The following is a 25,071-nucleotide window of genomic DNA, read 5'->3' on the forward strand; positions in this document are numbered from 1 at the left end:
AAACATCTTATTTTAGCGTTTTATTAAATCTTAATCCAAATGTTAAACACGGCCACTTGCTTTGGCAGTCAAAAGGAACCTCAGAACCTGCTTTGCATTTGAAAGTCATGGCTGAGCATTTTGACTTTTCCTAATCAAGCCAGTCAGGCAAGCTCTTACGAATGGCTCAAGTTCGGAATGCTGGAGAATTCTACACAACCACAACATACTGAAATGTTCACCCGTGATACTAATGGTGTTATTTAACAGATATAATTTGGGAGGAGGTCAAATTCTAATGGCATACTTAAGCTCCCCTGTGTATAAATTCTTCCTTGGCTGCCCACAACTCTGAGCGCACAGTGTACAGCTCTTTTAGAGCTCTTCCTCCACCCCAACATCACCATTGTAGCATTTTCTCACTGGCTCATCTCTCAAAAGCAAGGGGGGGGGGAGAGATGTGACAGTGTTGATCTTTGGCCAGCACAGTCATTTCTTCAGCCAGGCGAGTTAACGCCAAAGTTTTAAGTGCGCCGTCCCTTTTTCTACATCTGTCAGCTTGTTTTACCCTTATTCGAATTTGACCCAACTACTGAATTCATGTGTGTGTCTCGCACACGATCTGGAGACATCAAATACAGCCTTTGCATTTTAATCAGGTGGGATGAAACTGGTGCGCCTGGTGGGGAAAAAAAACCCACACACGCACACAGGGAGAACATGGCCAGCTCCCAGAAAGCTGCAGTCGAACCCAGGATCTGTGAGGCAGCAGTGCCGATCACAGTACCACCCAGCCTTGCTGTTGAAATAATCCAAATGCAACATCCAGAAAGCAAAGCAGATTAATTCGTCTATATTTGTGAGACAGGCCTTTAGAGTCACACTGGGCCTGTATAGACAGCTGACAGATGTACTGTACCATGGGTGTGGACTGAGTGTGGGAAATTGGACAATTTCGCTGTTTTGCGGTAGCCTCCTTTTAATGTGGCTGGACTCTTTTTTTTTAAACAGCTGTCAGAGACACAGAAAACAGACACGGCTAGGGTCTTGATGTGTTGGAAAGACATCCATACTTTTCCAGCACTGATCAAGTGGAGAAAAGGCAAAGAACAGGCTTGAGACAAAAATGGAAAACTCTTGACAGTAACAGTTTGAAAACAGCTGCCTCAGAAGTGAGGGAGAAAAGGGTCAACTTTTTTTAAAATCCAGCCTTATTCCATTCGTTTGTCTGCTAGGAACTCTGAAGTGCTTCCTTGACCATCAAAATGACCCATGTTCCGACGCGCTCGCTCTCGTTCTTGAGGATCAAGACTGCAAATAAATGGATATCCTTCTTGCCTGGAGTGTCTGTAGATGTGGCAAAGAGACGCCGGCTTGATGGTTTGGCTTCAGAGATTAATACATTTCAATGTACAGCATTCGTTCCAGCTGACAGAGCTCCCACACAAACAGAATGATGCCCAGTGGTTTTCTTTTTCAGATGACGGTCAAGACTACTTAATAGTATTAAAAAAAAAAACAGCAACATATATATCTGTTCTCTGCCAGCAGTCCCTTTCTCTCTTCTTCAAGAAAGCTAAAAGAAGAAAGAAAATGTTTACATTCTAAGGAGCAGTAATTCCTTTGCTGCTAAATTTCCAGTCCAAAGAGGGCTGAGGGCTTTTCTTTTTCTTGACTGGGGAATAAGATCAGCGTTTTAGTCGATTTGTGACGATTCTTTAACATCAAAGGACTCTTTTTTTGGCTGCACCATTCTTTGGGTACTGAAGTCTGTGATTTGTGGGTCATACCCTATATATTCTCAAGGTACTGAAGAATCTGGGTTACAGTCAAAATGCAAAGCCACCAAAATCAGTTATTCTCGGAAGCTCTCTGGTTAGTCCAGAGGACAGGGCTTTGTGGTGGTCAAAACTGACTGTACTAAAGCTTTAATGGGAAATAACACAGAACGTTTTTTCTTTTTGCTTTTGAAGATGACCTGCCACACCCTTTCTAAATACATCAACATTTCTGGGTACTCCAGTAAAGCCAGGGCTGATTAATGTGTGCGACAAAACTCAACGTGTTAGTCTTTAAAATCTCCTGCCACCCCTGTTTGATATGAATATGGCATGAACACTTGCGAGGTCAAATGGAGGACACCCTCATAATCCATTCATAATTCTTTAAAAAGTGTCACATTTAAATATTATAAATAACATTTCAGTTTGGGGAAGAGATCTAGGCCATCTGATTTCAGGACAATTTGAAAATAGTCTACGATTAGAACTGACAATTTCAAGTTACTTGGCCTATTCCTAAAAAGTCTACAGCCTACAGAGGGCAATCAGCTTATCATGTGGGTTCATAATGTTGTTTGGAGCAACAAGGAATACAATATATGTAAATCCAATGCTGATAATTGCTTACACATATAGCAATTTTCTATACACTCCCATTAAAGCGCTTTACAGGTAACGGGGACTCCCCCACCACCACCAATGTGCAGCTCCACCTGGATGATGCGACGGCAGCCATAGTGCGCCAGAACGCTCATCACACACCAGCTATCAGTGGGGAGGAGAGCAGAGTGATGAAGCCAGTTCATGGATGGGGATTATTAGGAGGCCATGACTGGTAAAGGCTAATGGGAAATTTGACCAGGACTCCAGGGTAACAGCCCTACTCTTTTCGAGAAACGCCCTGGGATTTTTAATGACCACAGAGAGTCAGGATATCGTTTTTTTTTACATCTCATCTGAATGACGGCACCTTTTTACAGTATAGTGCCCCCTTCACTATACTGGGGCATTAGTATCTACACAGAACGCAGGGTGAGCGCTCCCCGCTGGCCCCACTAACACCTCTTCCAGCACCAACCTTAGTTTTTCCCAGGAGGTCTCCCATCCAGGGACTGGCCAGGCTCACACCTGCTGAGCTTCAGTGGGGCTGCTAGTTGTGAGTTGTAGGGCGATATGGTTTCTTGCAAGACCTGGCATAGACCTGTGGCTATATTTTAATGCTAAGCAATCAGATAATTAGAAGTCTCAAGGGAGCAGCATTCCATTCTAACTCATTAAGGACATTTGGGCCTAATGATTAACTTGCAATGACTGCATACAGTGAGAGCAGGCCTGCACAGAGTTCCGTATGCACTGTACACTACATGGTACAAAGCTGTTTATCTAAATCTGACAAAACAAACTGATATTCACTTATTAGCTAGAAACAGGTTTAGTTTCAAGTTACTTTATTGCTGTTTTTCTATTGACGCACAGGAATTAAGAATATGAAATTAATTCTACAGAGAGGGCCCACATCCTGCAATGTCATTCCACTGCTTTCTTATCCCACAGTATACATCTCTGCTGCTTCCTAAATGAGGCGAGTCAACATCAACCTGTTCTAGTAGCAATTACATCACTAGTGCTGCAAGTAATTGGAGTTTAACTTTCCTACTTGGTAGGAGCTACTCATCAGAGGATGAGAACAGTAGTTGTAGACACTGTCGTAGTCAATGGCCTTGGCCAGAGGGTAGCAGCTACATTCAACACAAAGCAGTGCGGAGAATCTGAACATGCGTAAAAAGATTAAAAATATTTAAGGGGTAAGTTTATTCTTAGATCCAAAGCCCTTGAACAAGCAAAGAGGGACAAATTGGGCCATGAGGATACTAGAAGTGTGGAATTACACATTCTGTACACAGACAAAATATAAATATTCCAAAAAATTTGGACGCTCCAAATACTACCACGGGATGTTTAATGACCAGTCATCAGAACCTTGTTTAATGCCTTCTCCCAAAGACTGCATCTCCTGTAATACAGGATCACCACACCAGCATTTCGGTTTTGGATTTCTTGTGCATAGGGAAGAATGCTCTTTTTCCTTAAAAAAAAGCTTAATTTTTTAGATTAACACATCAGGGCTGTGTTTAAGTCTGATGGTGACCAATGTTGCTTACCATTAGAAAGCAATAACAGGAAAAACCATAATGGTATTAATAAATGTCTGAAGACTAATCCAATTGTTTCCCACCTAGTGGTCAGAAACTAATCCACAGTTTAATTTTAATGGCAATTCATTTACCCGTTATCACATTTTTTGTTAATCATGTACAGTACCGTAACGCCACACATGCATGAAGAAACTAGATTAAATAATACTCTCTGGGCTGAATTACTGTGCTTGTTCACATATTTTGCTAAATACATCCTTGTACAAGCCTGCATTAAATGCACAGCTGTAGTCTCGTTCAATTGTATACTATTACATTGAAAGGGGAAGTTTGGGATTTTGATTCCATATTCATTATGTCATGCTTTCTCAAGGCCACTAACTGATTTTCACATGCAGGGATAATGCATAGGTTCAGTGCTGCGCTGTGAAAATGACTATTGCAGAGTAAATACAGTACATACTCGTCAGCAAAATGTTTCAGAATACTGCTTCATGCACTCGAACGTAGGCGGTCATTTCACATCACAGATACCTCTTCAGACTCAAACGCACCATGTTTAAATTGCGTAATACCTGCTGACTACAAGAACAGGTGCATATCGGAGGTAGTCACGAATACTAGGGTACATTATACAGGCTGAGTAGGACTGAAGCCAATGTGATGTTTGTGGGGGGGGGGGGGGGGGGGGGGAGATTTTCAAGAAACTAACATTGAAGCATCAGTCCTTACAAACGGCTCCATTACATTTCTGTAATGTGCCAGGACAGAGGGCTGCACCTCCAGTGAGTTCTCACTCAGTCCTCTGAGTGACCGAATTGAATTAATTAGAAGGAGTTAATGTTCTTACAAGAGCTCTCACTTGCAGTACTTGCTCACCACTGATGGGGCTACCTACAGCATATAATCACAGGACTGTGACTGCCTAGGATCAGGGTTGCAGATGTATGTCAAGGGGGAGGAGTGTGGAATTCGAGCATCAATTCTGAATGTTGTAGGACTTGTTTAGGTAACCAGAAGAATGCCAGGAATTTGGACTTCACCACAGCACAGGATACAATAGCAGAGCAGAAACTCCTCACTCTCGCATAAAGACAGTCATTGTTTATAAGAGAGAGAGAGGTGTATTCCAATGAGTTTTGATGATTCAGTGGACATATTACCAGAACTATTTATACGTATGTATTCAGGGATCATATTGGTATCGATACCAATTTGCATGAAGTTAGATGCCACCTTGTGCTCTTCATTGCCCATTAAGGAAATGGAAAATTATAAAAGCAGATCGTATCGCATGGAAAACTTAAAACTGAGGGTTTCGCAGTTGAGGCCTTTTAAAATTTAACTGTCGCTTATTAAAACAATTGAAAAGGCGGAAAACAGCACAATTGGGACTTCCTCAGCAGACACTGAACTAAAAGGCTGAGAACATTGGGAAAAAAAAAACATTTTACGCGTACATTTTAATGGTGAATACAATGCAGTAACCGAGCTGAGCAGACGGACGGTTACCTGTGGGCGGATACGATTTTTTTATCAACTATGACTTTTTCAGAAGTCTCGATTTGTCCGTAATATTGCAGACTTCAACTTTTTTCTGGAGTCAAAAGTAGGACGCTACACCAGTCTGTCGCCACACGGGGGTGTTATGTTGCGGTATAATCAGCAGAAGAGTGAACTAAAGAAACTGCAAAGAAAGGATCCGCAGGTATCGTCTTCTTTACAGCAGCCCAATAAGACTGCTCAGCTACTGTACTATATATAGTCATTCATTCACCTTCACCTCATTCAACCTAAGGTAGATTCGGGAAGAAAGGAAAGTCACTCCCCTCAGAATAAAACACCCTTTTCATTGAACTTCAAGCAAATAAATCGAAAAGTAAAGGATTTCACATGTAAAAGCCCTGTAAACCGCAATACATAGGTACCCTATAGGGATCATAGGTCTTACACAGCTGACAGCGGGTTAAACGCTACAGTGAAAAGTAAAGAAACGTTTGTGTAAAATAAAATACTTTCTAACAATAGAAGGTACGTCAAGTGTGACGAAGAAAACCCCGCAAATAACGAGGACGTGCTCTGAATCTCACAGAGAGTGGCATTTTGTATAATCTCTTGTTGACATATCGATCTAGCCGAAACTGGAGTTACCTGGATTTACCAGGACATTTTCCTATACTTTTGTAACGGATTGTCGGGGTACAGCATAAACTCACTGGGTAGGTGCAAGACACGAATTAATTCTAGCTGTTATTTTCGACCTTACCTACAGTCAATTCCAGTATTTTGGGATTTCGCTCTGTTGGTTATGCCTAAATTATACAAAACCCCCAACCCAGCTCCGAAATGGTTTAGGTGCGAAGGAATATTGACCTTTTTAGGCGTACAGCAGCTATCGTTGAACCCTATTCTTGTTTTTACAGCTAGTTATTAAATGGTCCTGTGAAAGGCCTTCGTTTTTTTTTTTACATTTATGATATCCGAGTAACTTGCTTTGCCTTAGAAACGGGCAGACTTTATAACGCTCTTGCAACAAGGGAAACGTGTAAAACAAGTACGGTAGAAGCGGATGAACAGGTGGCACTTCTTTATCCACAAGCTGCCCAGCCGTGTTGTTGAAGAGAATACCCTGGCGTCTCTCAAGTAACTGCATTGGAACCCCAGGGAAGCTACTGACTACCAAACAAATTAATAGAGTCAAATGCCCTTCTCTCGTCCGTAACCTCTTGTGTTGCATCGGCAAATCCATCTTTATAATTAATTTGGACGGCGGGTGCTTACAAAATGTAGATCAATTCGGAGCCAATTTACACACCTGGGCGTTTTAACGAATATTGAAGCAGTTGAAGCGAAGTGCCTTGCTCAAAGGTACAGCAGAAATGCCCAATACGGGGGTTTGAAATTTGCACCCGCAGCGTTTCAGCTATGAATCCAGAGCCTCATTCAAGTATCAATAACCCGCTTATTTTCCAACCTGCCAAAACAGTATGGAAAAGGTGGTGTGGCGCACTTTGACGCTCTCCTTCAGAGCTCGTCTGCGAGAAAAAAAAACTTCATCTCGAGAAAACGAAATCCCTTAGTGTCTGCTTTGAAGATTACGGATCACTTACATGGGCTTGTATAATTCATTCACAAGTAGCCCACGGTGTCTAGAGCTTTGTATGGGTGAATTCATGACAGCCTGGTTCTTGGAAAATGCTAGGAATCCCTACATGAGTGCTCTCCCATTTTCCAGTTAGTAGACAGTAAGCATACGTTTTCACATTATTTTTCGTTGCTTAATGTGAAAGTCTATATAGGGAAAAATGCCTATATAAACCATAAGTTTCAGAGTGCATTTATCTGTAGCTAAATATAACAAACCTATCAATGACAGTACTGATTCTTTTGTTCAAGGCGTTCTGAAAGATCGCACGTGTTTAACTGCACAGAGCCCGACCCATCCGCTGTGATTCAATAGAGAGGCGTGGATAGTCTTTTTTTTTGTTACCTGGAGAATACCTGGAGCTACAGTATGAAAAGAACTTAAAATGTCGTCAAAACAGCAGGATCGTGGAGTATGTGCAGGATGGCATTCTAAGACGATTTTTCCGTGTCCAAAAGGTTGATTTTGAAGAGTAGGTGTTTGGGGGGTGTGGGGGCGATATACCTGCAGGGATGTTTGAACAAGTAAAAACTGATTTCCTTGCAGTCTGAAAGCGAACTTAAACATAATGCGAGCGGTCATTCCTCGGGCGTATTTTTGTTTTTGCCGCTCCTTGTACTGTATATTGTACTCCAGAAGCTTTCTGGATTCCACCTCGGTGTTGCACCTGAAAATTTAGCGGATATCCAACAAATCATGGAACTAAAAAAGAACCAAAGATTGTACGTGGCGTTGTTGGGCAACACGGCAACGTTTTCTGCGCTTGGAATGGTTGAAAAACACAGCTAGTATGCATAGGGATTTTTGAACCATTTGTTTTGTGAATGGCACTTGCTGGAAGCCGATAGATCATGCACAGACCCTTTCGCCAGTGGATTTTTTGCGTGTTTTTGTGTTTTGGAATCATCTATCTGAAACTGGGGTGAGTGTTTTTATAAACCGAGGCAATGTGGTTGAAGCGCTTAGTCATGTGAAACGAAATCATGTGTAAAAGTGAACGAAACGTCCTTCTGTCTCTTGCCGTTTTGCGCAGCTTACTGCATAGGCAAGTGTAACGCTTTAGTATTTATAGATATCAATGGGGTTAAATAGGAATGGGCATGACACTGAATTCATACCCAGTGCTAAGAGCCTGTTTAATTCTGTGCTGTCCGTCAGGCGGTCTTGTTGAAATGAACTTGATACGCAGTCTCCTATACATTTAGCAATAAGAGTATACCTGATGCTCAGATTAAAAAAAAAAATCTTTGTAGAAATGTTTTAAACAAAATAGTCCCCCCTCCTCCTGTTGCTGTCTGTGCCGTTTTTAGTCTCGGTTTTGTACTGATAGTACTGTAACCTGATGTCTTGCGTTTAGTCGTATACAATGTTTCAAGTTCACTGCCAGATTTTTCAGTACCTGTGTAGCCTCATCACATAGCTGTTGGCCGAGTTGTATTTCCACATTCCACAGCCCAGACGGAGTGCTTACCTGTTTTGCAATACCCGAGCTTGTTTCTAGCAGGGCCAATGCGTATGGAGTTTCAGTCTCTCATTTTCTTTTTTTTTACGGAATTGAACTGACACATTCGTTTCATAAGAGTTTTTTTTTTATTACATTAGTCTGTCCTCTTGTGACATCCTCATCATCCACCTACAAAGCAATGCAGGGCGACGGAAACTTTTTTTTCGGTCTCTCGCCGTTAAATGAATAAAGTTTGCGGAATGTGTTGTGTTGAATTTCTTATAGGAGATACTATAAAGCTGTTGGTGATAGCACTTCCATTACAATAACACAAGCCCAACCAAGGCAAGGGGAAATTCATTTCAAACAGAGAACATGTACAGCTTTACACAAAGGGTTGGGGATGTCGTTTCTCATGCTATTAAACCGATACCCTGGTTTCGTTCGTTCAAAAAGACACTACTAAAAACCAAGTGATCTACTGTAGATAGGCCCAATAGCCTCTTTTCGGTTGTAAAAGTTCTTATGTTCAAAGATCATTCTTTTGAAATACAATATATTTTAGTAGTAAGTCACACATACTGTACAATCCATAGAAAACCTACTCTTTCTCACCCCCGTCTTTATGGACTCCATACTGTACGTTAATATGCGGTTGTAGGTATTTCAAACACCACTTCACACATGCGCGCGTTGCAAAACAGCTGTGTATTTATGGTAGCATATTAACAGGTGACTTCAATGTTTTAGGAGTGAAAGTTTAACCCGCTGAGTTGAAACGATAGTGGGATAATAATCAAGTTGACCAAAACGGGTAAGCAAAGAATTATTTGTTACGTATTTTATAGTTTCATTACGCTTTGCTTGGAATTCTGTTTACAAAAAAAGATGCTTCCTAGACTGCTTATACAAAATGTCATCCTTATACCGAGATTTAATCTATCACGACTAAGTGGTTCATGTACAGTAACTTTCCAAAACGCCATAGACCATACAGTATGTATTACAGAATTACCAGAAGTGAAAATTAGTGCAGCGGTTCAGAAATGAGATAAGAACCTGCTTTCTAACCGACAAGCAACTGTGCATGTTTTAAATTTTTCTCCCCAGATGTTTTACCAAGCTCATATTGTGTTACTGACTCCGCAAATGTAAACTTTTTGGGCTGAACCGGCAGCAAGCCTTGTTTGGCGCGGATACAATGTAGAATGTGCACCTGTAACGTTATACCGCAAGCGAAGCTGTATGGAGTTCTGGATGTTCATGGGTTAGACCTATTGTGTCTTATGGCCTGCTCTTTAACGCTCTGTTCTGTAGCATTTGCTCACCGGTAACCACCTAGACATTTATATCAATTTCGATGACGTTTGCTCCTCAAACGTTAGACATTGTGTTCATGGAGAGTTGTTACAACGTGTTTTTTAGCCAGGGAATAGTTCAGTGATGCTAAGGAGGTAACTGGACACGTGACTAAGGACCGATTACACTTTGTAGCCAATACGCATTCCTTTGCAACCAAAAGGTCCAGTCAGCCTCACACAGTAATGAACACATTGCCAAATAATAAACTGCTGCATTTCAGTTTGCCTCTTATTTACGTTGTAAATTTTAGACGAAAAACGTCATACTACGTGTGCACTCAGTTCTTTATTTTTAAGACGTTTAACGCAAGCACTGCAAACGTTTCACACTAAATTTTATTAGACAAGCACAAGCAATTTCATACACCTACAGTACGTATTGTATGCGTTTGCGTTTCTTACCACGCTCAATGTGCAAAATGTCTTCTCTTATCCGATGTAGCATAGTCTTCTACCGGCATATTCTAGCCATTAAATTATAAATATACACAGATCAAAGTCTGATATGAAAAGCACTATGATTTCACCATGCAAGTTAAGAAGCGGTATAATTAAGTTTAAACCTAGTACTGTTATTAAGTATAACTTTTATTAGAATTTCTAGAACCAGTGCTCTCCTGTATTTTGCGGTACTGACAGCCAGGGGCCTACCAATAATCCAAAGATCCCAGTTTTCACTTTTCCAAAGCTCTTAACGGATAACATTCTTTTAGATCTCTTAGAGCTTTGTGCCAGTGTTAACTAATTACAGGAGAAAAGGCGTCACCTAATCGATTAACACACCAAAGACTAAGGCAACGCTGAAGGATTGGACGAGTGATAAAGTCAGCTCATCGTGATCCGTGAAACAGGACAAAACATCTCAGAAATAATTCAGAATGTTTTCTAGAGGAGCCTATAATTTTAATGCCACATGTAGTCGAGCCTTTCAGTTCATGCAAATTCTGTTTTCAATTCACGGATGTTGTAATATACTGTATATGCACTACACGTTTTCTTCGGTTTGCGCTTGAGTGCCCGTAAAGCGCTTTCTAAAAAATATCTGAAAAAGCTTCATCACCAGGAGATGGAAAGCGATATGTAACATTTGTGCAAATAAAAATGAGAGGACCACGACTGTTAGTTGGCATCCACACTGTAGATATTGATGCGATATTGTTTTTTTTTACTAAAAATAAAAAAGATGCAAAACCGTGACAAAAGACCTTTACATCTTATTTGGGCACACAGTATGATCTTTTGCTACAGTACAACATAGTATTTGTGACGTTTAAATCAGAACAAATTAGGACGACAGTTCCTCTCATACCGGGTAAGATATTAACAGAATAGAAATGGTTGGAATCTAATCTGTCCACTTTACTCACTGCATCTAGATCTTGGTTTCCTACAGATCAGACGAGCTTTTTTTGCAGCCTTTTTGTCCACAGTAATAAGCTCTTGCAGCTACAAAGATAATAGTATTACAAATTTTACTAAATTAATTGGCAAAAAGAAACTTTATGATCTAGGAGCTTTCCACCAACGGTGGCGAGTATATCTATGCCTTCATATAAACTTTAGTATAGGCTATATCGTTTAATCATTATTAATCTATTAATAATTCTTGCTTTCCCCCTTTATCTGAAACCTGGAGATACAGGATGAAGTCATAACCTCTTTTGCCATTGCAGAATAAAAAAAAAACAGATCTTTTGTGTTCAACGACTGGAAGGTTGCTTTTTCAGAACTGTTACAACTGTTTTCAAACTGGTAGGAAATAAAACGTGTTCTGTAAGTAAGCGCCAGAGCACAAAGTCACAGCCTCTGACTAAACTCTGAATAAACAGCGGATTGCGTTCAGCGGAAAACCGGGCTTCTTGTATTCTTGTATGTTTATTTATCGAACCGATTTATTTTGTTTCATGTGATGAATGAAGGATTGTCTCCGGAGCCGATCATTGTCACTCTATTGTCCCGTTGTGTTACAGAAGTGGGCGGATTGTTGTGCCTCTCTGCCCAATGGCAGCCTTGTCTCTCATGAGAGAAGAGAAATGCTCTTTCTGCCATCCAAAATCTCTTAAACCATCATCATTCCAGCTCGAGAACCACACTCTGTAACAGCTTCTACCGCCGAGACATGACAGAGTCAATCTCCGAGCCCGCAGCACATACACTGCCCTGGGACATAGGAGCTGCATAGCACCAGCAGTCAGCCAACACCGCAGACACATCGCATTTAACCAGGGGAACTGCGATCTGTTCCGTGGAAGGGGATTAAAACGCGACAGGACTAAGGAATTACTTGACTTCATCCGAAAACGGCCGCAGTTCCATGCCATGATGATCATCTTCTCTTCACGCAGTGTACTGCTGTCAGTGTATTACCCACAGATATTCCTCATCCTGACCAGTGGTAGCTACCTGTAAGTTTAAACCTCTTAAGAACTTTTTTTTCTCCCTGCGTTATACCATATAATGATTAAATTATGTGGCGGTAAAGGTGCTGATGATGCGATGTACTGCTTTTTTATTGAGGCTCTTTCCTTTCGCAGGCAGCGTCAGATCGAGATGCTTTAAAGACTTAAAGTGTGTAAAACTTAAGGATTATAGGATTTTAATTAATGCTATTATTTCAACAAGTTATTGTTTGGTTGTCTAAGCGCCTGTGATATCCCAGGTCTTGTAACATGTACTGTATTGGCTTTGACACAGACAAAAAGACCGAGATGCCTCGATTGTTCACCTGTTTCACTTCGGCAAGGCTTTTTAGATGAAGCTAACGTGCTACACTTCATTCGTTGCATTGACCCAGGTGTTTCAACCTTTTTGTTAAACACTTTTTTCCCCGATGTACTTATTTTTTACTAAAAGCGTGTGAAGAATCACCTCCTGAATTATCATTAGCACGATGGAGCCGATTATGACAGTCATGATTTTTAAAGAGGTTAAAATAGTTTAAAACGACCGGGAATAGCCTAATATACACTTTTTTTCCTGCCGATTATACAAATAGAAAAACGAAAGTTTTTTGGGCGAATGTGGGGATAAGATGTTAATCATGAACGATACGTACACTGAAGTCCAAATTAAGGTTTCAAATCTGGACAGATATCCGTGTCGCTCTGTTGCGCATACTGTGAAGGCTACCTGTCAGTGCTTGTGAATGGGAATTATTGTTTATTCATTACATCACTATGAACTGTACTTACATGCAGCTTGGAGGTTATAATTTAAAACCACATCTGGAAAAGTTGTAATGAAACATCGGTCGGTAACATGCGGTGTTTGATTGACACTCCCGAGCTTAATTACCGCGCTGTAATTACAATAAGAGATTCTAGTCCTTTCTAGGGAGAAAGTTTTATTTTCGCGTTTAAAATAATTACTGAACCATACATTTTTATCTTTGTGCTTAGACCCCAGACTTGATGCTAAAATAGATGTGGTTTTTGGTTACAGTTAAAAAGTGGGCATGACTATGTTTAGCTTTGGTTTGTACATTAGAAACTACATACCATTGTTTGTTTTTATAATTTAAACCTGCTTTATTCGGCTTACAGCATAATTTGATATATTTTCGGGAAGGGGAGGGAGGGGGGTGCAGTTTCAGATGTGCGTGGAATACAGAAAAAAACGTGGTTCTTTCTGGGGGCATCGTGCTTTTCAGGTTTCAGTGAGTTCTTGCTGTCAAAAGTGGGTATTGAGGATGGCGGCGGGATGCACTGCTATACCAGTGACATTTATCTCGGTTATCACCACCTTTCAAAAACAAAAGCTTGCCAACAGCTAGACGTACACGCTCTTCTCTTCTGAAAGCAGTCTATTTGACGAGAATGGTGAAAATTCGGGGGGAGGGGGGGGGATCCCATTCATAAAATTGCCGACTGTTTTTGCTCTCAATCAACACATGACGAAGACGATAACAACGGGCCAGTTCGGCTTAGTAGCGAACTACTGAGGAGTTAACGTGGAAACCCTCTCTTGTCATTTTACGTCTCGAATCGCGCCACCCTCCAAGTGCCCATAAACGCGTAGATTAACCAATAACGAAACCCATTGAAAGGAGCTTTAAAATACCAAATTGAGATTGCATGACGTCGAGATTTTAGAAATCATGTAATATTCACTTTATTTACCTCTTGTATATTATATTAGAAGGAAATCACTTATTGGACAGCAAAAGTCTGGAAGAAATCATACAGCAAACAGTTTCAGATGCAAAATATTTGCACGGTTAAAAAAAAAAAGTTTTGCGACATCTATTAGTCTGTAAAAAACAGATAAAACCGACAGTGCACATCCCTTTTCCAAAACCAAACACTTTGCAGACTTTAAGACTTAAGGCGATTGTACTACCCAAGGTTGAGGAAACTGCTTTAACACCTTGGTCCGTGCGCCCGTTTCTTTATGTACATCATATTCCTTTCGACAGTTGTCAGGGCGCAACTACTGCTAAGAACGAAGAAACTTCTGGAACGACACCCACTGACAATGCGAAACCCAAGAGCTGTGAGCAGAAACAGGCCTGGTTTCAACTCTTCAGACAGATGCATTAGTGAACGCGAAAATCCATAAAAGTCTGACCTTAAACTCATTCATTTTGAAAAAGCGACAGGCATAAAAAAAACTGAAGTGAAAACTGCCACTTATGACTTTAAATTCATGCTTCTTTCCATTGGGTAACCATCTGACTTTTTAAAAGTTCCTGTATCTGATGTTGTTTCAATATAGAGCATTTGGTTAGACAATTCAAAATATCCGGGTATAATTCTATGGTTTCCTACCGACAGCCAAATGGCCAATTTTGGAAAGAGCGTCTCATTTTGCTACCTTGCTTGTGGCTTGTAGGGAGATTAGTATTTCCTGCCCGATTGAATCTCCCATTGATTTGGGGAAATTAAAATTATTACAACCTTAACACAATACCCAGGTGCCGACAGTGTTGCCTCTAAGACATTCGTTATAGCAGCTTTTGACATGTTGATATCTTTTACTAAGAACAAGATGCACTACAACCAGGAAATTACTGGAGGAAAACAAAAATCGGTCGCAATCGTGGATATTCTATTCATTGGCACGGCAGTTTTGAAAGGAGCAGTTCTGGTAGTTTTAGCAGTGGTAGTGTTTTATTTGATTGCTGCCATTATCTTCCTAAGTGGCTCGAGTTCAACAGCATAACTGTGAAAAAATACAGGAAACCGTCCAATGTCACTGCATACTTCAAAATAGAGGTTCAAAAAGAGGGTAGCATTTACTGTAAAATACCAAAACAATGTTGAACTACTATAGATATCAGTACTGCACAACAATAACCTGCATTCAGATTAATATATTTATGGTTTTTGTATTTAACTGACACTTGTGAGATTCGGTGCAAGTCAGTACGTTTTTCAGTACTCTGTGAAATGTGTACATGTAATGAATTTGGCCTTTAAGATTAAGGATCGTTATGTGTATGTCATCCTAAAGATCTAGCTCAAGAGATTATTTGGCCAAGCATCTTGCTATTTTGGGAACAATACCATTTCATTTTTTAAGATTCCCATGTCCTGTGAATAATTAATGTGTTGATTTTAGCCGAGTGTTTTCACCTACAGTAGATGTGACCTATCAAACAAATAAACACGTTCCCCATTAACAGAGTGATCATTTTCTTAGGAATTAGGAGCAAAGTGATCCTTAATGCAATTATTAAAATGGCATTTGAGTTCTTTCTTGGTCAACAGACCAAATCAAAATCCTGGGGATTCTAAGCACCGAGAATAAGCAAGTCGTCCTCAGAGTAAATACTGTATACTTGTTGATTTATGTATAGAAAGAGCCATCATCAAGGCAATGAAGTTGAGCATTTAAGCTTCCAGTAGGCGCATCCGAGCTCAAAAGCCTGGGAACATTTATTTTACGTTTAATTAAAGTAGAACAAACTTACAGCAGTAAAGGATTTAAACTTGTCATCATAAGCACCGGGACACACATACCAAAGCCCATGCAACTGTGGGATCAGCTTAGTAGCTGATGATACAATCATTCTCAGACATCAGCTAACAAATATCTTCCTTTTATTTTCTCACACAATTAATACAGTGGTTGAACATATTAAGGGGAAAAAAATAGTGTTGTAGCACAAATGTGGAAAATACAAGAAAATGCTAAACCTCTAATGCTGCTATTACATTTCAAGTCTCTTAGGCGGTTCTGCTTTTCAGCATTATGAAAACTTTGAAAGCTGTTGAAAATTCCTGTTCCACAATTCATTTGCTCTTTGAGGCAGCATATTTGAGAACAATGTTCTAAAACATTTGATTTCATCAGACTACAATCGATGAATCTTGACTAAGATTGCTGCGTCTTGTTTCCTTCTCAAACAGATACAAATTTGTTCGCACTTCATTCCAGCTGTGTGTGACCTTCCAGCAGTCTATGACTTTTGGCGGCTTTTGAACGGATTCTATTTTGCTTGCTTAGCCTCACAGTTTTTCGTAGGACACTGGTTAAACAGTTTGCTTAAAGTCCTATGCGATTGACTTCATCCCACATAATAAATTACTCAATGTAAGAGATCACTTGTGATGGATCACAGTTAAACTGTTCCAAGGCTTTAAAAATTGACAGTATTATCATTACTTATGAAACCTGCTGGATTGTAACTCCGTGAACCAGATTGAAGATACTTAGCTCCTTGTTTTTCCCTTAGTTTTTTGCTCAAATATTTACTTAAATTATTTGTTTCCGCATTGCTTTTTGGCAAAATCTCTTTAATATAATAGTAGTTTTTATCTTTATGTGTTGTGCACATATTTTAAGAGGGAATATACTTTTATGTATATCAAGGCAAGTGATGTTTCCTTATTTGTTGTAATACTTTACTTGTTGTGAGAGAACATTACCAAAAATTCATGCATTCATAAGGTCACGGACATCGAAAGTGGTGAAGATCTACATTTCCTGGCTTGATATCCACACTTGCAGTAGTTTAAATAATTGAAATGAATGAATAGCTGCCTTATGGTTTGTTACATTTCAAAATATTCCTCAATTTTTCATTACATCATTCTTGTTAGTCTTTGGTCAGAAATTGAATCTAAAACAATTCCATCTTAGTACAAACCAAACCAAAACACGTTTTAAAGACTTGTGCAGAAAATTTGCTTGGCCATCAGCTTTGCCATTTGTGATTTCAGTATTAGTTATAATAAAAAAAAAAAACAAATTAAGTAGACCATTATAGAACCAGAAGCCAATATCTTAATACAGCGAGGAAAAAGTGCAAGTGCAGTAAAGTTTGAGTGATAGAAACAGTCCTAAATCGATACTGCATGTTCATTGTAGTATATTGTAAAGTATTTCAATATTAATCCAATACGAATGAATTGTTCTGCCCTCCTAAAGACTACATAAGGTCAGAATCCTAGGGAAATAGACCATTCACATTTAATGGAGGCTTTCAATATATGAAAACATGTCTCCTTATTAACCAAAGCGAGAAAACCGATTTAGAATAAAGAATGAACAAAACAGTGATATTATCATACACGCATCATTAAGCGTTAATTGTTAAACCCATTTGTATCACCACCTTACCATCCTTTTTAAAATGAACTTTTTTTGGACTAACTTATTTTAGGCAAAAAACAGACAACAGCAATAATAACAATAATGCTTTACTATTAAGAAAGACTGAGGTCTTTAAGTGGTCTGGTCAAGAAACCAAGCAAAAATCAGGGAAGCAAAGGGTATTTAACCCAATTTTTCAAGTCTCAAATGGAACAAAATTGTTTCCTTCACAAAAAAAAAGTGCAAAAACAAAAATACAGAAGCTATTGCCAAATAAAATTAAAAACAGCTCCAATTCTGCGAGTTCATGGTTAGCTTTGGTCCACTGTGACTGAACAATAGCCTATGGATGTGCAAGATACTGAATGTTTCTGCACTGAAGGACAAATCACGATTAGGGGGGAGATGACTTGTAGACCTGTTTCAAGAATATTTATTTTTAAATGGATTATGAAATAATGTAAAACAAATTATTGGCTCAGCAACGTCCAGAAAATAAAAGGTTTTAGGCCTTAAGCTGAAGCACAGAGATTTTCCTCTCGATAGTCATAGACCGCGAGTCTGGGGTGGGGTAAAGGGACATCTGGCTCATGGCCCAAATCCTTTTAAGCAGGGTAAAGGAAACCAATTCAACACGCAGGCCCATTCAGCACTCATTCTTGCAGTGGAAGGTGCTCATTGATAGGTTTGCTTAAGAATATTTTCGCGACCATTATCCACTTTACAGTACAGAGGATGTGCAGTGTGTACAGTATGAGGGCTCCAGGTTTGTTCTTTCGTGACCTTGTGTTTCAAATGTGAAGGCACAGCCTCTGGCCAGCGGGTGGCAGCGAGGAGGATCTTAGAACAGGGTCTCTGCTTGGAGATCACCGTGTGGCTGTGCTGGATTTTTGTTCACCCCATTCCCTCTCCGTTACCTGCTTCCAACAGGGTGTTCAACTACTGGGTACTAATTTGTCCCATTAGTACCCTCAGTACTGAAAGGTCTAAAATCCATCAATTTCTGGCTGTTACCCCACCCCGATGACACTCAAGTATAAAGAAATGCAGTGGCAAATAAGAGCCAGTTCATGATAACATAATAAAACGGGAACACCCCTAATAATCACTATTATAGATTGGTAAAACACATTAAGAAAAACATTGAGAGAACAGATCAGAGCACTTTAGATGTTAGTGGCTTTTTAAAAGTTAGAGTTTTAAATGGAGCAGACAGTCCAGTTTCAAGTACTCACCTAACAGATGACAGGGAACAAGTAAAAGGTTTATTCCAAGCTGAAAAAAAAGAAAGAAAACAATGTTTCGGCCGTGGGGTCTTCTTCAGGTGTGAGGAAGAAGGCTCGCACCTGAAGAAGGCTCCACGGCCAAAACGTTGTCTTCTTTCTTTTTTTTTTTCAGCATGGAATAAACCTATTACTTGTTCCTTTGCAGCCTATGCCTGCCGACGCAGATACCCACCTGAACTATAACAGATGACAGGATTGCTTCATGTGTCAAACAGCCTGCCTGCAGCTCTTGCTATCTGGATTAGTCTCTGGTGCCCACCTTTCTCCTCCAAGTTATTTGGATTTTGATTGCCCCGTTACTAAAAGATATTGCTGCTCTGGAATTGGACCAGAGGATGTATTGAACAAATACATTGTTGGGCTTAAGGGAGCGTTCTTGTTCCGGAAAGCTAAAACAAAGGAATCTTTTTCGTCTTGACCAGAGGAGATCACAAGGGGATGGACCTCCAGCCCAGTGGTCTTCTTCAGAACGAGTCAAATTTAAGCCAGAGAACAAGAGGAAACTGAAGGGTAGTGGGCACTGAGAAAAGGAGACACTTTTCCTCACACAAAGGGCTGCGGGAGTCCAACAAGCTAACAGCCACTGTCGCAGCCCGTCTTTTACAAACTGGATGGATCATTTTTTTTAACGCTGAATCCAAATGACCTTATTTTACAAACTTTCTTATATTCCTCTGTGGGGAACGGAATTACAAATCGGGCATTAGCCCCACCTTGATTGGTTTTATTCACTAGTAAATTATTGTTATTAGTTTTGTTTTTAGCAGCACTTTTCTTCAGATTAATGCCAACGTCCTCTTTTGTCTTTCATTAAGAGAAAACAAGAATTTGGGCTGCGAAGAAACATGTAGGGGTTTGTTCGGTGCTGGAAAGTAGAAATATAAACAAGACAGCTATTGAACCTTCTTCAGGTGATGACTCCATGTCTGTTAGTGAAATGTTTTTTCCCCCCCTCTTTCCTTCTAATTTTGAGCATGGGATTGATCTTTACTCGGTTATGAAATGAGTCCCTTTTTCGGAGGTGATAAATAACCAACCTCTCAAAACAATCGTTCCCAGTGAGCGCGCATTCAAGCCGTTGAGTATTCTCATGCATTTGTTGTGGTCTAACTTTCTTCTGCTTGGAGGGCGAGCATTAACATTTTACCCGTCCGTGTTAACAATAGCGATGATTCCAGCAGCTGCCGCATCAGGACGGCCACATTCCGAACTGGTTTGCAAATCCTAACTTGCAACCCCAACCGAAAGGCAGCTCCCAAAATCATTGTTATTCCATATGCCAACATGGGGCATATTTGCAATTCATACGTTATTTCACACCAAATAGTGGGAAGCAAATGCAGTTCCCTGCCTGAAGCAATGATCACCGTTTCAATACATGTATAGGCACATGGATCATCTTAAATGGCTAAATTCTAGTACTATATTTTAATGCAGAATATGAGTTGCCAAAAGACTACAGTTAAATCTCAGGCAGACCAACATGCAACAGCTGAATGTTACTGAATAACTTCCCCTTAAACATCAGGTACTGTGTGTACATGTATTTAATGGCACTCCTTTTCATGACGCCCTTTGCTTGATAAACCTTGCCAAAATTTTAAAAAAACCTCAGTAAATCACATTCAATACCTCATGTATTGTCACACAGCTTTGTTAAGTGCCTTGGGGTAACCGTATTGTGAAAGGTGCTGTATAAAAATAAACTGAATCGAATTCATTATGCTAACCAGAACAGACAAAGAGCAGAAGGCCAGGCATTGCCCTCTCTGAATGAAGAGAAGAAGAAGTTTTACCTGTACTGTACAATACCGTACTGACCTTCTCTGGCTTAGAAAACGTTCCTTAAACTCTCATGTTGCAAATCCCTTCTATTATCAGTGCAACAATCTGGGCGGCAGAAACAGATAATTTGTAAGCATGATCCTAGAAGCAATCGTACGAAGGTTCTGTGCATTTGTAAAATTTCAAGATAAAATAAAAAGGAGCCAAACACCACATTCTCGTTATAGTTTCAGTGCTCAGTTCTGAATTGGCAATTCCGAAAGCCACTAGCCCAAAACATGGAAATATAGTAAAACATTTCCTGTGCCGATTTTAATTCAAACTTTCAACCATATACTCTAATTCAGCCGCAGTTTTTGGGAACTGCACTTCAAGGAAGACATTGCTGCTGTGGAAACAAATCAAGAAAGCTCTGGAGTCATACCAGTTGCTCTAAAAATCATTTCAAATGCAGAAAAGGTTAAATATTTTTTAGCCTGGAAAAGAGAAGGACATATAGGGGGGTTTGATTCCAAAATTCAAATCACAAAATAAGTTGAGAGCTAGCAAGTTAATATTCACCAAAGAACTAGGACTAGACAATATAAGAGACTAGTGAAGAGTTATTATATAGTATTTTGAACAAAAAACGGGTAGTTTTACAGAAAACTGTGAATGTTTGCATGAATCTAAAGAAAACTACCACTTAAATTATTCCGGTAGCAATAAACTACCAGAGGATAAAAATAAATCAAATGCTTTCTTTCATTTTCTTCTTACTCATGCTATTCCTCACTTGCAAAGAAATCAGGATGCACATTTAATTCAATCATACCTCATGCTGTATACTGTACAAGGGTCAGTTCAATCTGCAGACAGCACTTCTCCTTTTGCAAAGGAGGCAGTATGTGCCAATGGATGTTCCCAAGCAACACAAAGAAAATTTGTGTCAGCAGGCTTTTTTGATCGTTGTAGATTTTGGAGTTGGAATTCGTGGTTCCTTAGAGTCAACTTTTTCCCCAACTGGTTCTATAGCCATTTCAGTGAAACCCAGCAGGTTCAATATAAGGGACGTACTGGTTAGAGCAAAGGTCTGGGGTGTTTTTGAAGGCCCAGAAGTTGTCCCAATTTAAAGGAAATAGCAAGGAAAGGAGATTATGAGTTTCTTATACCCAAAAGCCCCTATCTAGGACTGTTGCTTGCACTCTTCAAACAAAAGAAATCAACTAGGTGTATCAATCCCCTAGATGCTTGGTCTCTGCCCTTTTACTTGAGCCTACTCTACTGTACCATCTTTTTCACTGCTGGAAATGGCATTTGTAAATGTTTGTGGTTGTGTATAATGCCTCTTGGGAAAAGAACACCAAATCTAAGGACTGCAGAATTAGAAGTAGCACCAATAACCACCTCGATGTCCCTGATGACGTATATGCAAAATAAATATAAAGTATCTTCTCCAATGCAGGTGAAGGGAAATAATTTAGGAAAACAAATACATTGTAGAAGATACTCAATGCAAGATTGCCTGTTGGAGATTTTCACACATGAAACAATCCTCATACACACACAGCCTAACAGAAGACCCTTGGGCTGCTCCTAGCTTCATTATTGTTGCAACAAAACAAGATAAAAAAAATCAATCGCCATTCATCTTGGCGATACCAAGACAGGAAGATAACTCCATTGAAAATGCAGACCTATAAAAAGGGAGGCTGCAACTACTGCCATCTCCATCCTCTCCCAAGCCCACCATTTTAACTCCTGTCTCACCCTTTTAGACAAATCACCAAACCCACATCCTGGCTTTCAATTAGCAATCACAGTTATTTCCAGAGATGAGCCATTTACCAAGTCTTTTAGCCCGACTCTTCAGTGGCCTCTAGTGGCAGCCTCATTGTCATTGCACCCTCCAATCCAGGTCACCTGCTGTAATATTTGGGAGCTTGTATAACATGGAATGCTAACCCGATTTTGGAAGATAGAATACGCCTTTTGAAAAAGTGAAGGCTACTGAGTACTCCTGCCAGTACAACAAGAAGTCTACAGCACAGTGAAAAGAAAACTGTATTCCTGGCATACGGATGGTGTAAATGTGAGCCATTAGTGGTCTTACTTCCCCAGTCTCCCCAACACCAGCACTACTTCCTATCCAGCAGAAAGGGGGCAGGGGATTCAATTCTGAGGAACCACTTCTGTACCACAACTGCTACATGTGTCACAGAAAAACCTGGTTACAATCACTGGGTGCTACCGTGCCATCACCAATATTAAATCTAAGCTATGCGTGCACGCACACAGGTTATGAAATCAGCGCACAAAGGAAATTGAACTGTGCACAAAAAATTTAATTCCCAAGAAAGTATGATAATAAACACAGTCGTCAATTGTAATTGACCACACGAGACTGGCTGCGAAAGGCCCAACTTGGCTGTGTGCATTATTATTGCTACTCGATAATCGGTATCTGTGCTCTCGTAGTCTCGTACCTCACGGTTCAGCTTGAGTACTGGGGGGGTTGGGGAATGTCAGTGAGCACCTGAATCCATTACTTACCTTTAATGCAACAGGTAATTATCTCAGGCAAATCATTAAGTATTAATAGTGCTCTGCACTTGTCTACATTAATAAACACATTTAGATTCACCCAAGGTTATAAATTTACTTTGTAGTGTCTTCTAGCTGTCCATCTTTGAATTTGAAGCTCAGATATAAGCAATATCTGCAACCATGTTTACTAATTACACCAAATGTCTGTTAGTGTCAGACAGACCTTGCTGTCAGGTTACTTACTTGTACTCTGCTTTAAAATATTGAATGGGGGAACATCCTTGTGATTTTTATGCAAACTCTCTGAAAGTCTGTCCCATGCAGTTTGTGTGCATTTGCACTAATGGTAGTGTTTATCTAGAATACAGAGGGACCTGGCTTGAACACCTCTTGTGACCCATGAATGACACCTGTAAGTTAATTTCACAACTTCTACCTATTAGTAGTAGACGTCCTATTTATTTCATTCCAAGATTTCTGAAGGGTTCATAAATGACATTAAAGTAGGCTAAATCATAATTCAGGACTTTAGAAACAAAAATGTTAGCAACCACAATACCCAGCTCCAAGTCAATTTCATAAGGTTCCATGTGTTGAATGGAATTCAATGCAGTTTGAAATTTGGAGTTCCCAGGAACAAATTCCACTTTAAGATAGAGCATCAAAGTTGGAACAATTGTTTATGTGCTTACCTTAAAGAATTCTTGTGGCATGGATAGCTGATCTCTCTAAAACAGAAAGATCAGGTTCCAGGAGGTTAAAATCAGAAGTTTCCAAATCTTCCATCTGGGGACTCACAAAATTGTTGGTTTCCTTTCGATTGCAGCACTCAGATAACCGAACCCTTAACAGACCTTACAATATGGCTTATTTTGAACTCCAATTTGTCCAGATCTTAAACCTGTTGGAAGTTGTCATTTAACTATAGTATTTCATATATATAAACTAAGATCTCCACCATCTGAGCAGAGTTAAAAGACTCACAAAGGTTCCAACCCAGTAACCTTGGTTAATTGGTTCAATTAAGGATTCATTTCACTCAGCTGCAATGAAACCTTGCAGGTGGGGGAGGGGGCACCAGGACCAGGGTTGATTATCCCTGGTTTAGAGGATTCGTCAAAATGAAAAATTAATCCAAAGTGGAAATAAAATCCTCAAGAACAGTAAAGGCCATGAAAATCGAAAAACACAAAGCCTATCTCTTCCTTTAGAGCTCTAAACCTACAGAGAGCAAAGGCTGAACAATTTTAGTGCTCATCATCATGCTTCCGTGACAAAAGGATTATTTCCAGGTCTGTGTCAGTGACTAATTCAGGTTTTCCTCTAAACCGAGGTCACTGTCTAAAGCTACTCCAATTCACTTTTCATTTAGCAAAGTATAATTCTCTATCAAGTGAGTTTTCTGTGTTAGGTTTTCATTAAGGTGTGCCTGCTCCACCCATCCAGCAAACTAATCACATATCAGCTTTTCTTAGGTGGCCCATTAGACCCCTGCTAATTGCTTCTGCAGAGGCTTGTTCATTCCACTGGTGCTCATTTTCTGTTTAGGATGCCAAGGATTCTGGGGCTTGTAGTTTAAAAGCCATGTTCATACTCTGTTGCTTGGAAATGTATCTGTCCTCTGTGACTCTATCAGTAATACTGTTACTGTGTTATGCTGCTCTATAGACATTTCAGCTATTTTTATTAGCTAAGCCTAAGCGTGCTATTGAGAAAAAGGTTCAGTGCTACACTATTTACCTGTTTCCTGAGGAGAGTTTATTAAATGAATTACTAAATATCCACATACTATCTACAGTTTAATTGCTTGTGTTAGAATTGTGCTTGTTTTGCTTTGTTTGATTTACATCATTCTATATTTCTACTTTTGTACATAACTCCTCTTAGTTGGTTTGGGTTTTATCAAACCAACCAACAGACACAACAAAGCGATTAATATGAAATTGCACATTTTTTTCTCTTTTCATTTTTCTCTTTTTTTAAACCGACACTCAAGTAAACAAAACGATATAGCTCTTATTAATATCCAGTAGCACAAAATCAAACTGCAACAAAGTTAACCTTTGACAGTA

General features: G+C 39.8%; 1 protein-coding gene and 1 long non-coding RNA gene across 3 annotated transcripts in view; one reads left to right on the top strand and one right to left on the bottom strand.

Moving 5' to 3' along the window:
- On the bottom strand, positions 1–23,948 carry LOC148654441 (uncharacterized). The gene is made up of 2 exons (XR_015941450.1): positions 23,692–23,948; positions 1–1,555 (listed from the first exon to the last, which is right to left on the bottom strand). It is a non-coding gene; the product is annotated as an uncharacterized LOC148654441 (long non-coding RNA).
- The window catches only part of wnt7bb (wingless-type MMTV integration site family, member 7Bb), a 69,740-nt gene continuing 52,060 nt past the window's right edge, over positions 7,392–25,071 (top strand). The window contains exon 1 of one of the 2 annotated variants that reach the window (XM_088646649.1): positions 7,392–7,983. In XM_088646649.1, coding sequence (XP_088502775.1) covers positions 7,913–7,983 — 71 coding nt within the window. In that variant the 5' untranslated portion in view covers positions 7,392–7,912. Of the gene's footprint in view, positions 7,984–11,901; positions 12,272–25,071 lie in introns of those variants that run through there. The other variant, XM_088646648.1, reaches the window with a different exon arrangement.

This window comes from Lepisosteus platostomus, chromosome 9 (assembly GCF_059453375.1).
Source record: "Lepisosteus platostomus isolate fLepPlt1 chromosome 9, fLepPlt1.hap1, whole genome shotgun sequence".
Classification (NCBI taxonomy): Eukaryota; Metazoa; Chordata; class Actinopteri; order Semionotiformes; family Lepisosteidae; genus Lepisosteus; species Lepisosteus platostomus.